The sequence below is a fragment of the Bubalus bubalis genome, chromosome 23 (assembly GCF_019923935.1).
Source record: "Bubalus bubalis isolate 160015118507 breed Murrah chromosome 23, NDDB_SH_1, whole genome shotgun sequence".
Lineage (NCBI taxonomy): Eukaryota > Metazoa > Chordata > Mammalia > Artiodactyla > Bovidae > Bubalus > Bubalus bubalis.
The window spans coordinates 14,296,412-14,313,222 of NC_059179.1; the positions used below are offsets into that span (position 1 = coordinate 14,296,412).

Here is a 16,811-nt window from a genome sequence, read left to right on the forward strand (position 1 = left end):
TGGATGTGCTTAGTCTCAGTCGTGTCCGACTCTGCGACCCCATGGACTGCAGCCTGCCAGGCTGCTCTATCCATGGGGATTCTCCAGGCAAGAATACTGGATTGGATGCCATGCCCTCCTCCAGGGCATCTTCCCAAACCCAGGGATTGAACCATCTCCTGCATTGCAGGTGGATTCTTTACCATCTGAGCTACCAGGGAAGTCCTATCTCTGGATAGTAGACTATTAAGTCGTCTTTATTCTTTGTATTGAATACTTTTAGCTCAGTAAAGAAAGAATCTTTGAAGAGATAAAACTCAGTGGACTTGAATGGGTTTGCTGTGGATGTTCAGTCGCTAAGTCATGTCTGACCCTTTGTGACCCCATGGACTATAGCCCGGCAGGCTCCCCTGTCCTTCACTATCTCCTGAAGTCTGAACAAATTCATGTCCATTGAATCAGTGATGCTATCTAATCTTATCCTCTGCCGCTCCTTCTCATTTTGCCATCAATCTTTTCCAGCATCAAGGCCTTTTCCAGTGAGTCAACTCTTCACATCAGGTAGCCAAAGTATTGGAGCTTCAGCATCAGTCCTTCCAATGAATATTCAGGGCTGACGTCCTGTAGGATTGACTGGTTTGATCCTGCAGCCCAAGGGACTCTCAAGAGTCTTCTCTGGCACCACAATTGGAAAGCATCAATTCTTCAGTTCTCAGCCTTTTATATGGCCCAGCCCTCACATCCACACATGACTACTGGAAAAACCATAGCTTTGACAATATGGACCTTTGTCTGCAAAGTGATGTCTCTGTTTTTTAATACACTGATTCTATTTAGATACAGACTTAAAAAAAGACTTCTCCGTCAAGCCCCATCTAGGTGGCTGCCTACAACTTTGAAATTATAGCCCTGCTGTTGCATTCAAAAATAAAATAAATACATAACACTTCTGCTCTTCATAGCACTGGTTGCATTGTTATTGTCATTAGTTTGCATGCACTGAACACTTAACTATATGATGAAGACATACACACTACATGCATTTCCTCATTTCATTCTCACCACAAACTTGTGAGATAAATATTATTATTGTCCTCATTCTGCTGCTGAGGAGAAGTGCTTGAATAGGGCAATAATGATTACCAGGTCACACAGAGGTAAATGGCAGAGTCCAGGTCTTGTGGTTCCAGAATCCCAAAAGCAACACAAGCCAAAGAATAATTATCTGCATTCTGGCCCAGTCCCCAAAGGATCTGTATCAGAATGGACTCTTTCACAATACCATCACCAGTCCATAAAAGCAATGTTCAAATATTCAAGGCTGTTAGGAAAACGAGTGAACCCACATTGTGTTGCCTCAGCAGGCAAAACTAAGTCTAATGGTGGAAGGCCTAAGGACAGTTACCAACGCTTATGTAACTAATGAACAGTTAGAACATGTTCATTCACTGACCAGGTCCTGTTAGAAGTACCTGATCACCAAGTATTAAAATAGAGGCTTGAATACTATTCATAATGTGATTCTTAAACTATTTTTAAAAAATATGCTTTCCTCTACTGAAATCTTATAGAATTCATAAAACAAAATTATTCTGGTTCAAGAGGAGCAGAGAAGTCAAGAGTCCCCGTCTCAGGGCCCCTTAGTGGCAGTGATAATATCAAGAATTTCCTCTTGATATTATCAAGAGGGACTCTGACAAGTACAGTTTACACAATCTCAACATGAATGAATCTTGAAGACGTTATGTTAAGTGAAGCAAACTAGTCACAAAAAGACAAAGACTGTCTGATTCCACTTACATGTGATATAGTCAGAGGCAGAGACAGAAGTCAGAATCCTGGTCACCAGGGGCTGAAGGGAAGGGGGAATTGGGAGTCTGTCGGATAGAGTTTCAGTTTGGGAAAATGAAAAAGTTCTGGAGATGGAGGGTTGTGATGGTTGCAAACAAAGTAATTACACTGATGTGATACAGTTAGTGCCACTGAACTGCACACTTAAAAATGGTTAAAATGGTAAGTCATAATATATATATATTTTGCAATAAAAACAAGCCATTAAATCAGTCAATGTGAATGTGCAAAATAATAATACTAAATAAAATAAAATAAAAATACTAAAGAGAGAAACTAGCTGTATAAGAAATTAACATAATTATACTGAAAAGGGTGGGAAAGAAATAAACTAACAACTAATTGGGAAATAGTATTTTGATTGGATACAAATAGAAAGAACTGTATGTAAATGTTATGATATAGTTATCAAAAGTGTTTCCTACAGAGGTATGGGTTAGCAATTATGAAAGTACCTTGTATGTATACCAGAACTGATCAAATAAGTAAACAAATTGTAGATAATGAAATTCAGTATACTTAATGTCAGAAGAAGAAATTCTAAATAAGGAAAAAGAAAAGACTAAAATAAGCTTTGTAATACTAAATCAGAATCAAAGATATCAACACAAACTCATGACTTGGGATACTAACAGATTTAGAAATATAAATACGTGTATGTATGGGGGTAGCTAGACTATCCACTAAAAGCAGTAACACCTCAGTGACTGTAACTACATCTAATGCCCAGATTGTGATCCTTAAACATCATTTTCAAACAAAAGGAAACAAGAGGTTGACCTCAGGGCTAGGGCAAAGAAAATACAAGATGAGCCTGAAACATCTTGTGGAGCCAGAAGTAAAGAAGTTCTCAAAAAAGATGGCAGCTTATTGAAAGTACACAGTAACCAACCCAAAGATGCTCCTAATGGCCAAAGCTAGAACAATTTGTGTAACAAATAATGGGAGCAGTGAATGTTAACCAATAGAACAAATATCTGAATCCATACTGATAAAAATGAATAAATAAGTGAACGAAGGAGGGAGAAAGTTATTTCTCACACAATTTTAATTAATAAATAAAGAGGGAAATAATTACCATTAACTACAGTAATACGTGTTGCAAAGATCCACTGGTGGATGCTAAAAGTGGCTACACCAATTTAATTTCCACCAACGGTGTATGAGGGGTCTTTTCTCCACATCCTAACATTTTTTATTGCCTTTTTGATGACAGTCATCTTGACAGATCTGAGGTGATACCTCATTGTGGTTCTGATTTGCATTCCTGATGATTAGTGACAATGAGCATCTTTTCATGTGCCTGTTGGCCATCTTTGTGTCTTCTTTGGAAAAGTATCTATTAGATTCTCTGCCCATTTTTTGATCAGGTTGTATATTTTGATGTTGAGTTGTATGAGTTCTTTCTACATTTTGGATAGTAATCCCTTATTGAATGTATCATTTCATTATAAAACAATTTACAATAGCCAAGTTATGAAGTAATCTAAGTACACATCAATAGATGAATAAAGAAGATATGAGAAATAAATGTATATGTGTGTGTATATCCCACACAATGGAATATCACTCAACTATATAAAAAAGAATAAAATCTTGTCATTTGCAACAACATGGGTGGACCTAGACAGTATTACATTAAGCAAAATAAGTCAGAGAGAAAGACAAATACTATATGATCTCATTTGGATGTGGAATCTTAAAAACAAAACAAATGAACAATCAGAAACAGAATCACAGATATAGAGAACAAACAGGTCGGTGGGGAAAAGAGAGATAAGTGAGGGAGATTTAAGAGGCACAAATTCCCAGTTGTAAAATAAATGAGTCATGGGTATGTAATGTACAGTGTGGGGAATATACTCAATAATTATGTACTATCTTTGTATAATGAGAGATGGTAACTACACTTACTGTGATGATCATTTAAAATGTATAGAAATATCAATTTATAATGTTGAGAAACAGCAACTAACAGCGTTTGAGATCAATTACATTTCAAAAACAAACAAACTTATAGATAAGGAGATCAGATTTGTGGTAACTAGAGGCAGAGGGATGGGGGAAGGAGGAATTGTATGAAGATAGTCAAAAGGTACACATTCCAGTTATGAGATAAATGGGTACTAGGAGTATAATTTACAGCATGATAAATATAATTAACACTGTTCTATGCTACACATGAACATCACCAGATGGTCAACACTGAAATCAGACTGATTATATCCTTTGCAGCCAAAGATGGAGAAGCTCTACACAGTCAGCAAAAATAAGACCGGGAGCAAACTGTGGCTCAGAGCATAAACTCCTTATTGCCAAATTCAGACTTAAATTTAAGAAACTGGGGAAAACCACTAGACCATTCAGGTAGGACCTAAATCAAATCCCTTATGACTATACAGTGGAAGTGAGAAATAGATTTAAGGGACTAGATCTGGTAGACAGAGTGCCTGATGAACTATGGATGGAGGTTTATGACATTGTACAGGAGACAGGGAGCAAGACCATCCCCAAGAAAAAGAAACAAAAAAGCAAAATGGCTGTCTGAGGAGGCCCTACAAACAGCTGTGAAAAGAAGAGAAGTGAAAAGCAAAGGAGAAAAGGAAAGATATACCCATTTGAATGCAGAGTTCCAAAGAATAGCAAGGAGAAATAAGAAAGCCTTCCTCAGCTATCAATGCAAAGAAATAGAGGAAAACAATAGAATGGGAAAGACTAGAGATCTCTTCAAGAAAATTAGAGATACCAAAGGAACATTTCATGCAAACATGGGCTCAATAAAGGACAGAAATGGTATGGACCTAACAGAAGCAGAAGATATTAAGAAGAGGTGGCAAGAATACACAGAAAAACTTTACAAAAAAGATCTTCACGACCCAGATAAGCACGATGGTGTGATCACTCACACTCACCTAGAGCCGGACATCCTGGAATGTAAAGTCGGGTGGGCCTTAGGAAGCATATCACTGCAAACAAAGCTAGTGGAGGTGATGGAATTCCAGTTCAGCTATTTCAAATCCTGAAAGATGATGCTGTGAAAGTGCTGCACTCAATATGCCAGCAAATTTGGAAAACTCAGCAGTGGCCACAGGACTGCAAAAGGTCAGTTTTCATTCCAATCCCAAAGAAAGGCAATGCCAAAGAATCCTCAAACTACCGCACAATTGCACTCATCTCACATGCTAGTAAGGTAATGCTCAAAATTCTCCAAGCCAGGCTTCAGCAATATGTGAACCGTGAACTTCCAGATGTTCAAGCTGGTTTTAGAAACGGCAGAGGAACCAGAGATCAAATTGCCAACATCTGCTGGATCATCGAAAAAGCGAGAGAGTTCCAGAAAACATCTATTTCTGCTTTATTGACTATGCCAAAGCCTTTCCACAATAAAAGGTGGAAAATTCTGAAAGAGATGGGCATACCAGACCACCTGACCTGCCTCTTGAGAAACCTGTATGCAGGTCAGGAAGCAACAGTTAGAACTGGACATGGAACAACAGACTGGTTCCAAATAGGAAAAGGAGTATGTTAAGGCTATATATTGTCATCCTGCTTATTTAACGTATATGCAGAGTACATCAGGAGGAACACTGGGCTGGAGGAAGCACAAGCTGGAATCAAGACTGCTGGGAGAAATATCAGTAACAACTGATACGCAGATGACACCACCCTTATGGCAGAAAGTGAAGAGGAACTAAAGAGCCTCTTGATGAAAGTGAAAGAGGAGAGTGAAAAAGCTGGCTTAAAGCTCAACATTCAGAAAACTAAGATCATGGTATCCAATCCCATCACTTTATGGCAAATAGATGGGAAAACAGTGGAAACAGTGGCTGATTTTATTTTTCTGGGCTCCAAAATCACTGAGGATGGTGATTGCAGCCATGAAATTAAAAGACGCTTGCTCCTTGGAAGGAAAGTTATGACCAACCTAGACAGCATATTAAAAGGCAGAGACATTACTTTGCCAACAAAGGTCCATCTAGTCAAGACTATGGTTTTTCCAGTAGTCATGTATGGATGTGAGAGTTGGACTATAAAGAAAGCTGAGCACCAAAGAATTGATGCTTTTGAACTGTGGTGTTGGAGAAGACTTTTGAGAGTTCCTTGGACTGCAAGGAGATCCAACCAGTCCATCCTTAAGGAGTTCAGTCCTGGGTGTTCATTGGAGGGACTGATGTTGAAGCTGAAACTCCAATACTTTGGCCACCTGATGTGGAGAGCTGACTCATTGGAAAAGACCCTGATGCTGGGAAAGATTGAAGGCAGGAGGAGAAGGGGACAAGAGAGGATGAGATGGGTTGGATGGCATCACCAACACAATGGACATGGGTTTCGGTGGACTCCGGGAATTGGTGATGGACAGGGAGGCCTGGCAAGCTGCGGTTCATGGGGTCGCAAAGAGTCAGACACGACTGAGCGACTGAATTGAAGTGATTGCTATATGTGAAAGTTTTAAGAGTAAACCCTAAGCATTCACATCACAGGAAAAATATTCTTTCCTATTTCTTTAATTCTGGATTTATATGAAATGATGGATGTTCAGTACACTTACTGTAGTAATCATTTAAAGATATATGTAAGTCAAATCATTATGCTGTATACCTAAGACTTACACCATTCTGTATGTTAATTATATCTCATAAAGCTAAAAATAAATAAATATAGTGGAAGTCTGCAAAGAACAATTGAAAGAAAGGAGAAAAAAAGTTTTACGTCTTTTCTTGTCAAAGTTCCACAAAGGGTCTCTTCAAAAATTTGTTGCTTTAATCATTTGCTAAATAATCTGTAAAATCATTTAATTCTCAAGTATTCAGAATTCTACAACTCTAGAGCCAGATGGAAGAGTGAAAGCCATTCAGATCCTCTCTCATCTCTGTAGATGTATTCTACAGATATGTAGATTCATACTAAAACTCAGATCTATGCTTTTCAGTTTAGGAAATCATTAGATCTTTTAAAAAGTTATCTTGTACATGCTCTCTTTCTCAAGTAGTTACTAGAATACATGTTTCAAATACTCCAGGTATCTTTTGAATGAAGAAGCAAACCAAGATAGAACAAATTATGAGATTCAGGAAATAGATACCGTACAGGAGAGAAACAAAGGGAAATTCCAGGCAACCACTTTGCTAAAGGCCTGGAGCAAAACTAGTCCAGACTGCTGCTGAAGGGACAGTGTCCAGAAGGAAAGCCTCCAAAGGAAAAACATGGAATCAATAGATCATTTAATAAGTTTGGTCATGTAGGAAATTGTACTAAGTGGCTGTGGGAGCAACTGAGAAGCAGGAATATTATAGGTAAACAAAAACTGACAAAAGGTAACGACAAAGAATATGAACAAGAAAAAGAATTTAACACTATTTAGCCTGGTAGTGAATAATATTTGCAAAGTCATAATAATGTAAATACAGAAGGCTACTATATCCAAAATTTGTGATATAACTTGTGAGAAGGATGGATAAGGGAAGAGAGTTAAATCTTGATCTAGGGAATTCCCTGGCCGTCCAGTGGTTAGGACTCTGCGCTTTCACTGACAAGGGCCCAAGTTCAATCTCTGGTTGGGGAACTAAGATCCTACAAGCTTCAGGGTGAGGCCAAAAAAAAAATTAAATCTCCATCTATTGTAAAACAAATCAACAGATAATTTCTAAAATTAAGAAATCAAAGAATAACAGTATTAGCATATTCTTTGAAAATATTAAAATAAAATTCAAAATAAAAAGCTTAAAGAGTTGAATGTGGTTGCCTATGGGGAACAGAAATTAAGGGACGGGGTAAGAGAAGGGAACTGCTAATTTTTGCTGTAAACCTTTTAGTACTATCAAACTCTTAAAAACTGCCTGTATTACTTCGATAAATATAAAATTTTTTAAACGAGCTATTAAATAGATTCATTATATTTTTCCTTAAAAGCCAGGATGTTTGATGTTTAACATGCATGTAGTATGTCATGTGCTCTTCAAAAAGAAAAAGAAATCAACAGTTCAAGTACTGAATCTAGAAGCTCATTCCTTAAGAAAGTCAGTTATATGCTAGGCTTGCCCCACAAGCCATTTTCTTTTGTAGACAGAAAAAAAAAAAAAAAAAATGAGTTGCAGGGCCCATTATGCTGGCCACTGAATTGCTGGACATTTTTTATCCAGTTACTGTTGCAAGTGAACTTGGATTTCTGTGACAGAAATCTCCAAAATAAGAAGTATTATCTGTAAAGCAACTACACTTCAATAAAAATTTTAAAAATAAAATAAATTACATACAAAAAAAGGCATTATTACCTTCCTCATAAACTGATCTTGAGACTTTACTGTTATACTACAAAGGAAACTAGAGATACTTTTAAAACAATTAAGAGCACCAATTGATTACAAATGCTGATACATATGAGTTGTCAAAGGAATATTATTTATTATACATCACTTCATAAAACAATACAATCTCTACTGCCAGCAATTCAATTATACCAGCATGATGATTTCAAATGATTATGAGAACCTGCTTATTCTCAGATCCAAGGCACAGCTAGCTGCTGCTGCTGCTAAGTCCCTTCAGTCGTGTCCGACTCTGTGCGACCCCATAGACGGCAGCCCACCAGGCTCCTCCGTCCCTAGGATTCTCCAGGCAAGAACACTGGAGTGGGTTGCCATTGCCTTCTCCAAGGCACGGCTAGAGAGCAAGGCAAAATTCCTTCTGAGGTTCTAACAGAGATTAGAGCTTTATCAACATGAGGTCTCAGATTCATGTAGTTAGCAGGAACTTTAAAGATGATCAGGTCCAACCCACAATCACACAGCCAAGCTCATGGCAAACCAAGACTAGAATCCAGTTGAATTAAGCCTTTGTAAGTAGAGCTCTTTTCCACCACACTGTGCTGTCTCATGGAGAAGGCAATGGCACCCCACTCCAGTACTCTTGCCTGGAAAATCCCTTGGACGGAGGAGCCTGGTGGGCTTGCGGTCCATGGGGTCTCTAGGAGTCGGACATGACTGAGCGACTTCACTTTCACTTTTCACTTTCATGCATTGGAAAAGGAAATGGCAACCCGCTCCAGTGTTCTTGCCTGGAGAATCCCAGGGACGGGGGAGCCTGGTGGGCTGCCGTCTATGGGGTCGCACAGAGTCGGACACGACTGAAGCCACTTAGCAGCAGCAGCAGCAGTGCTGTCTCATGTCCTATTTCTTTTGAAGCCAACTTTGTCCCTTTGAATAACTCAGACCAGGAAGAAATCTTGGAAATACACTACAGCCTCTAATTTCTTTATAATAAGAAACACACACACACACAAATACTAGTTACCGGCTACACTGACATTTAGAGTACAGAAATGGCGAATTGTAAGCAAAAGCTGAATTACATTTATCACTGCTGCTGCTGCTGCTAAGTCTCTTCAGTCGTGTCTGACTCTGTGCGACCCCATAGACGGCAGCCCTCCAGGCTCCCCCGTCCCTGGGGTTCTCCAGGCAAGAACACTGGAGTGGGTTGCCATTTCCTTCTCTAATGCATGAAAGTGAAAAGTGAAAGTGATGTTGCTCAGTCGTGTCTGACTCTTTGCGACCCCATGGACTGCAGCCTACCAGGCTCCTCTGCCCATGGGATTTTCCAGGCAAGAGTACTGGAGTAGGGTGCCATTGCCTTCTCCAACATTTATCACTAGGGCTTCCTATTTCCAGAAGCCCAGGTCCCTGTCAAATTCATCCAACAAATAAATGGTTGTTTAGTTGCTAAGTCATGTCCGACTCTTTGGGACCCCATGGACTGTAGCCCACCAGGTTCCCCTGTCCATGGGATTCTCTAGGCAAGAATACTGGAGTGGGTTGCCATTTCCTTTTCCAGGGGATCTTCCTGACACAACGATCGAACCTGCATCTTCTAGTTGGCAGGCAGATTCTTTACCGCTGAGCCACCTGGGAAGCCCCACTCAGGTGGTGCTAGTGGTAAAGAACCTGCTGCCAGTGCAGGAGACATAACAGACACGGGTTCGATCCCTGGGACAGGAAGATCCCTTGGAGGAGGGTGTAGCAATCCACTCCAGTATTCTTGCCTGGAGAATTCCATGGACAGAGGAGCCTGGCGGGCTACAGTTGGAGTCGCAAAGAGCTGGACACAACTGAAGTGACTTAGCATGTATGGTGCTCCCTCCTAGCTAATTTCAAAGTTACTCAGGCCCAAGTTCTTAGGCCTCTTTGACTCCTCCATCTCCTCCCATACCCAATCAAAGTTGCTGCATCTTCTTTCACACGTATCTTCTGCAGACACTCTCCTTTCCTTGTTATTTGCACTACTTCTTTATCCTTTGTCGATCTCTGCCTGCATTTCAACTGTGCTTCCCAAAACAGCCAGATTAATCATCCAAAAACACAGCTTACATATGTCACTCTACTATTCAAAAGGATCTGAAGCTCTCTATTTCCTTTAGGATAAAATCTCATCATCCCTTGATTATACCGTGAACTGGACAATATACTTCTGAGCCTCTGCTAATACCATTCCTTCTATCTAAAATATTCTCTCTCTTTCCCTTCTGTGTTCATCCAAATTTTATATTTCCTTCAAAGACATTTGCTCAAATACCTTTTTCTCTGTGAAGCCCACTGTCATCTCACTGGTACACGAGCATTCTGGGCAGGACAACAGTGCAAATAATCTGAGAAAGATGGAGTGAAGCAAGGAGGCTGGTGTGACTGGATGAGGTGAGAGCATTTTGGGAAAAAGATCAGCGAGGTATCGAAAGACCAGACCCCACAGGACTTTCTTGACCATTAAAAGGACTTTAAATCTGAACAAAATGGGGATCAACTACACACTTTCCTATATTCCCTAGCAAAGATATATGACTTGGCAGAAAGATCATGCTGCCAGTGGTGACAAGAGCAGGCTACATGGAGAATGGCAAGTGCAGAAGCAAGGAAACTAGTTAAGAGGCTATTATAGTAATTCGGGTAAAAGGGTGCAGGCAGTGAGAAGAGTCTAAATATGGATATACAGGCTGACTGGATAAGGGACATGGGAACAAAGAAGTAGTTTAGGATGATTCCAAGTTGCTGGTCCTAAACAAGTGGAAGAGCAGAGATGTCTTTAACTGAGATAAGGGAGAGAACAGTGGCAGGAGCAGGTTTTGAGGTAGAAGATTTGGAGACAGGTTTGGGGTATGATCAGTTTAGGATGTATATCAGACATCCAAAGGAAAATGTCAAGTGGGAAATTTATTACCTCAATCTGAAATTCAGGGGAGAGGTTCTGGCTAGAGATATATATTTGACAATTGTCCAAATACACATCAGGCCAGTTTCATGAAACTTCTGTGATGATGGGTATGTTCCGTATCTGCACTGCTCCATATGGCAGCCACAAGACATTTATGACTTGAAATGTGGACAGGGTGATCAAGGAACAGAATCGTTCATTTTAGTTAATTTACATTTAAATAAGCACATGCGGTTAGCGGCCACAAATGGGATAAAGCATGCACGTGTGACTGGATGAGCGTCCTAGTGAATGTGGGCAGAGAGGACTGGGCACTGGGTTAAGCCTACCGCATACTGTGATAGGAAATTTAAAAAAAGAAACCCAAACCTCCATCAACAACAGAATAGAAAAATAATTAGTGACATATTCACGTAAGATTGTCTTTCAACACTGAACACATAAATCTCAGAAACAAAGTTAAACGAAAAGAAGTAACTCAGAGAAGAAACTTTTCCATAAAGGTCAAAAGCAGACAAAACAAAACAATGCACTGTTAAGGGATATATTAAAATTACTAAAACAATAAAGAAAAATCAAGGAATGATTATCCAAATATAGGATAACATCATCTCTTCATGGGAGGTGAGCACAGAGGGCTTCAAAGTTACTGAAATCTCCTTAACTGGATGGTGAGTACACAAGTATTCATTTTGTTGTTCTTTTTCATCCTATATACTCTGACATGTATAATATTAAACAATTAAAAGAGTATATAAATGAGGCAGTATATGGTTAAATGTCAAATGAATATTTCAAAACATCTTAAAATCATTAAGTTCAGAAAAAGGAAAGATAACTATGTGACCTCTATAGTGTCTAAAAAGGAGGAGAGATTTAGTCATATAAAGAAAAGAGGGAAGGGCATTCTAGAATAGTTATGAACATGTCACGTCCAAGAATCAGTGAATTAGTGAGTCTGACTGGAGACGAGTGAAGTTAGGTGGAAAAGTTGGGCTAAAGCCAGCTATGAGATGCTTAAATGCTGGGTCAGGAAGTTTGGATTTAAAGCAAAAAAAAGAAGTTTGGACTTCATCTTGAAATAGGGCAGAACCACTGGTGGTGTCTAAACAAGTCAATAGCATGGGAAAAGTGGTATATTAGTAGGACTAATATGACGATAAGGATCAACTAATAGACAGGAGGCTGGGAAAAAAATCAGTTATAAAACCCGTAGCTGTGAGACGTCACAGAAGATTTAGTATGGCCTGAACTACGATTCTGATGAATAATAAAGTTTACTCCAAGATACTTTAGGATGAAAGATTCGAGAGTCTGATCTTGGGAATAGGCAGTGAAGGGGAAAGAGATTCAAAGATTACTCCAATTTTCAAGCTAAACTAGGGAAATGATGACACCAACATATGCAAAACTAGGAAAATCAACAGAGAAAACCAGTTTTGAAGGAAGACCACTGATTCATTCATGGGATAAAAGTCAGGCAGTGTGATAGCTTCCCTCAGGGAACAGCTTGTTGAGTCACACTTCTTTTTAAGCAACATATTCTTAATAGGCAAAGAGAAAATACTTAATACATAGTTCTTTGGGAGGAATAAAAGCTGTTATGGCTTTTAACTCTACAAGAATTTTACAAGTACCATTTTAAAAGAATACTGTTATAATTACTGAGTTGCTTTTCAAAATAAACTGAAAGAAGGAACAGAATACAAAAGTAGAGATGTTCTGTAAAATGTCAGAGGTGAAGGAGTGAAACTACTCAATCCAATTTGACCGAACGCTCCTTGAGGACAGAATTTATCAGCTGTCCCTGGATCCCCACAGCACTGAGCACAATGAATGATCACTACAGAATACTGATACTTCAGTAAGGCTGAATGAACAGACAGAAAAGAGTGAGGGCAAAAACAAGCTAATTAGGAATACCCTACCCAAGCCTCCAGAACCCAGCATACCTTAAAGGAGCTAACGCTATGGAAGGAGAGTGCTTTAGCCTTATCATCCTGGCTGAAAGGTAGGCTGAGCCTGTGGTACCTGGTTTAGGAGACTAAAATACCAAACAAAAAATGGAAAGGATGCCAATTCTCAAGGAAACATATACTGCGTTTCTGCTCCCCACATTACTACCTAATGAGACCATCCCCAACTCTAACCTTGAAGGCAGGCAGTAGAATGTAACTTTTTAAGTGTGTGGCTAAAGATATTCAAGGGCATCCTGTCCTTTTAAACTGTTAAAAAGCCACTGTTTTGGTTGAAAGTGGTTTAAAAGTCTGAATCTCAATAGGTAGTCCCACCTGGCATACCACCGTTTCTTAAACCTGTAGAACAAAGAAATGCAAATAGAGCTACTGGTAAAGTGAGATGATTGATGCTCAGGTGTTTCAAGTGGTTGCCAGTGACCGGGCTAAGACCTGCAGGTTCCCCCAGGTTAAGATGATTTGGCAGAGTCCCAACTTACCCAATACGGCTACAAAAGGAACAATGAGGCTGCTTTCTAAATGAATTGATCTTATACAAATGCCTTAAGACGACCTCTTTCTAAAGAGGTTAGAACAGAAAAGAAATGGCCAAACGTTGGCAATTGTTGTTCAGTCGCTAAGTAGTGTCCGACTCTTTGAGACCCCAAGGACTGCAGCACACCAGGCTTCCCTGTCCTTCACCATCTCCTGGAGTTTGGTCAAACTCATGTCCATTGAGTCAGTGCTGCCATCCAACCATCTCCTCCTCTGTCGCCCCCTTCTCCACCTGCCTTCAATCCTTCCCAGCATCAGGGTCTTTTCCAATGAGTCAGGTCTTCGCATCAGGTGGCCAAAGTATTGGAGCTTCAGCATCAATCCTTCCAAGGAATATTCAGGGTTGATTTCCTTTAGGACTGACTGGTTTGATCTGCCTGCTGTCCAAAGGACTCTCAAGAGTCTTCTCGAATACTACAACAGTTCAGAGGCAGAATAAAATAACAGTTCAGAGCTCATGCTCTGGCACCATACAGACATGGGTTAAATCCCAGTTCTTCCAGGAAACAGCTATATAACCATATTTTTTAACACATTCCTATTATGCAAAGTAGGATTGATTACCTTTCTTAAGATTTAAATATATGATAACTTCAGATGTTAGTATGTTCCTTCCTAGAACTACACCATGACCCCTTTGATTGGACCTGCATTTTCCTTACTAGCCTCAGCCAGTAATTTTTAGTGAAAAGCTTTCTAGATGGATAATCTCAATGATTGTGCTTTGAATCTCCAATTTCCCTCTCTGAAAACCACTTTATTTTGAAGTTCTGGTTCTTCAACCCATGCCCTGGGCTTCATCAGTGAAAGTGAAGAACACGAGGAGAAAAAACAAAGAAAATCGAATTATAAGTAGAACTTGCAAACTTTGTAGTTGTGTAAACTTAAAATTGATGCTTTCTTTAAAAATCACAAATTCTGTAGAACCTATTAGCAATAATTTTAAGAAGTGTTCTTACACGTAGGAGGCCCAGGGAGGTACCCTGCCTATGTTCAGCATCCCCACTTCCCTCTCTCAACTCAGGGATCTTTCTGCATGTTGTAGTGGAATCTGTGGTGTAGTGGGAAACAGAAGAGGGAAAAGTTCCACAGATTCTTCATTTGCATTTGGCCTCCTTTAGAACCATTATTGCTCTCCTAGTTCAGGCAGTAAAGACTAAGTCCCAACCAGTTTCAACTCCCTTACAATCCTGCACACAGCCACCAAATTAAATCCTAAACTAGCAGTCTTCATGAAGATCCCTTCCCACCTCAAAAACTCTTAAGGGCTCCCTACCTTTTATTCGCTAGAAAGAGCCCAACTCAAATCCAAAGGCCAGGCTAACATCATTCTACTTTTATAGCACAGTACTTGTTTCCTCCTAATTCCCCGAAGGAAATTCTTTAAGGCTCTGACTAATCTGCTCATTGTGCTCCCAACACAGACAAACCTGCACGCCCAGGAAAGATTACACTCATCCCCACGCACCGTTCCTTCAAAGGCCAGCCCAGACCGCCCCATCTTTGCCCCGCAATCGTGCTCCTCAAACACACTGCCCAGTCTTCTGACCCTCTCAAGTACACCCCTTTTTACTGGCTATACTCTCGTGGCATCTCAATCCTTTCCAATCACTTTGAAGGCAGGCCACGTTCATTACACAGAGGATCATCAATGTGCCCTGCATTTAGTAGATTCAGGGTATTTTTTAAACCAGAGGAGGAGTTCAAATAGTGTATCTAAGTAGGGCAAGACAATACTGCCCATCTTTGGCAATTCCCCTTTATTCACAGTAAAGGGTATTATTCAGCGTTCGCTACAACGCTGAAAATTTCTAGTATACACAGAACAGTCATGTGGAGACAGCACGCCACCGGATGGCAGAAACCTGCGTCCCAGTCCTGGTTTTTGCCACATGCTCTGCATCTGTGGGGAAATCACACAATCTCTCTGGGCCTCGGTGGTCTCAGGTGTAAAGCGGGGGAGCCACTGTAAAGGCTTCCAGGGTGTCTCTCGGCTCCCGCAGTACCCCCACAGGAAAGCCAACACTCGGCTGCTCGCTAAGGCGGAGGCAAGCAAACTTTTACACTTCCCAGGGCTGGCATTTCCAAACGGGAGTGGAAACTCAGTCCGCACAGGAAAAAGCGGAGCTTAGAGGAAGGTGAGAAGCGGGGTCTCCAGACTCGTATCCTTTACCCCAGGGCCAGGAACAGTCCGCCTCGGGTTCCTGGCCCCTTACAGGCAGACTTCCCCCGAGAGTGGCCCGGCCCGGTGCGGCTCCCGGGAGCGGGCCGAGGTGACTGTCCGCGCCCGTGCCCCGCTCACCCCGCACTTGTGACACACGCCGGGTGACCCGGGTCACAGCCTCCGTCCGTCCTCACCGCCTGAGGGACGCCCTTCTCTCCCGGGCAAGGCTCCTCGCTGCCGCCCCGCGAGCCGCCCTTCCGGGTCCCGGGCGGCCTTGGCGCGGCCGCCCGGGCCCCAGGCCGCCGGGATCCGCGGCGTGAAGGGAGGCGGCAGCGGCGGCTTTAAGTGCTGAATCACCACTTTGCAACCCGAGCTCCAAACCACCGTGACCTGAGGGCCCCAAGGGCCCGGGCGCTCCGCTCGGCTTACCCACAGAGGCGCTCCGAGGGCGGCAGGCGGGCGCCGAGGACCGAGCGGAAGGTGCTGGGCAGCGCGGGGTGCAGCAGCCACGCTAGCCGGTACCGCATACCCCAGCGAAGCCGCCGGGATCACAGCGAACGCTTCCTTCTTGCGCCGAGCCGGCCTCACTCACTGCGCATGCTCAGCCTGCCGCGCCGCGCCGCCTCCCGGGAGCCTCCGAGCGGCCGCCTCTCCGGGTTTTCTCTGGAGCCCGACAAGGCGTGGAACCGCGGGCGGCCAAGACACCGGCTGACTGGAGGGACGGAATGTAGCCGGGGAGCTGCGGGAGCCGGGCCACCAGGCCTCCCCGAGCGAGGAGGGACCCTCCTGGGTCACGCCGGTTTCACGCGTGAGAGCGGCTATGTGTATCTGGTCTGTGTTAGCCGGGGGCAGGGGACTCACGAATACTGTGAGGGCACAAGGGGCCATGTTTGCGAAGGCGCCCCCATTGGCTGTCGGTCCCGGCGGTGCAGGTGTTGGAACAAGGTCCGCCGGCGAGGCGACCTCCAACAAAATGAATCGGCGACTGGCGCGCGGCCCTCGGGCTCCCTCTAGAGCGCGATGGGGACGTGGACGGTGGGGTAGGGGACTGGGGAGAAATTAAACGCGAGAGTCCCCGAGAGAGGCCGGGACCTGGGGGGAGTTTCCAC

The 16,811-nt window shown here is 42.2% G+C and overlaps 1 protein-coding gene across 9 annotated transcripts in view; it reads right to left on the reverse strand.

Moving 5' to 3' along the window:
* IDE (insulin degrading enzyme) overlaps positions 1 to 16,271 on the reverse strand; it is a 95,677-nt gene extending 79,406 nt beyond the window's left edge. For 3 of the 9 annotated variants that reach the window (XM_006073692.4, XM_044935322.2, XM_044935323.2), the window contains exon 1: positions 16,132 to 16,271. Coding sequence is in view for 2 of the 9 variants with exons in the window: in XM_006073691.4 (XP_006073753.1) it covers positions 16,132 to 16,229 (98 nt within the window). In the remaining 7 variants the exon portion in view is untranslated. Of the gene's footprint in view, positions 1 to 15,840; positions 16,071 to 16,131 lie in introns of those variants that run through there. The other 6 variants (XM_006073691.4, XM_006073690.4, XM_044935325.2 and 3 more) reach the window with 4 other exon arrangements.
* Between the last annotated feature and the right edge of the window lie 540 nt (positions 16,272 to 16,811).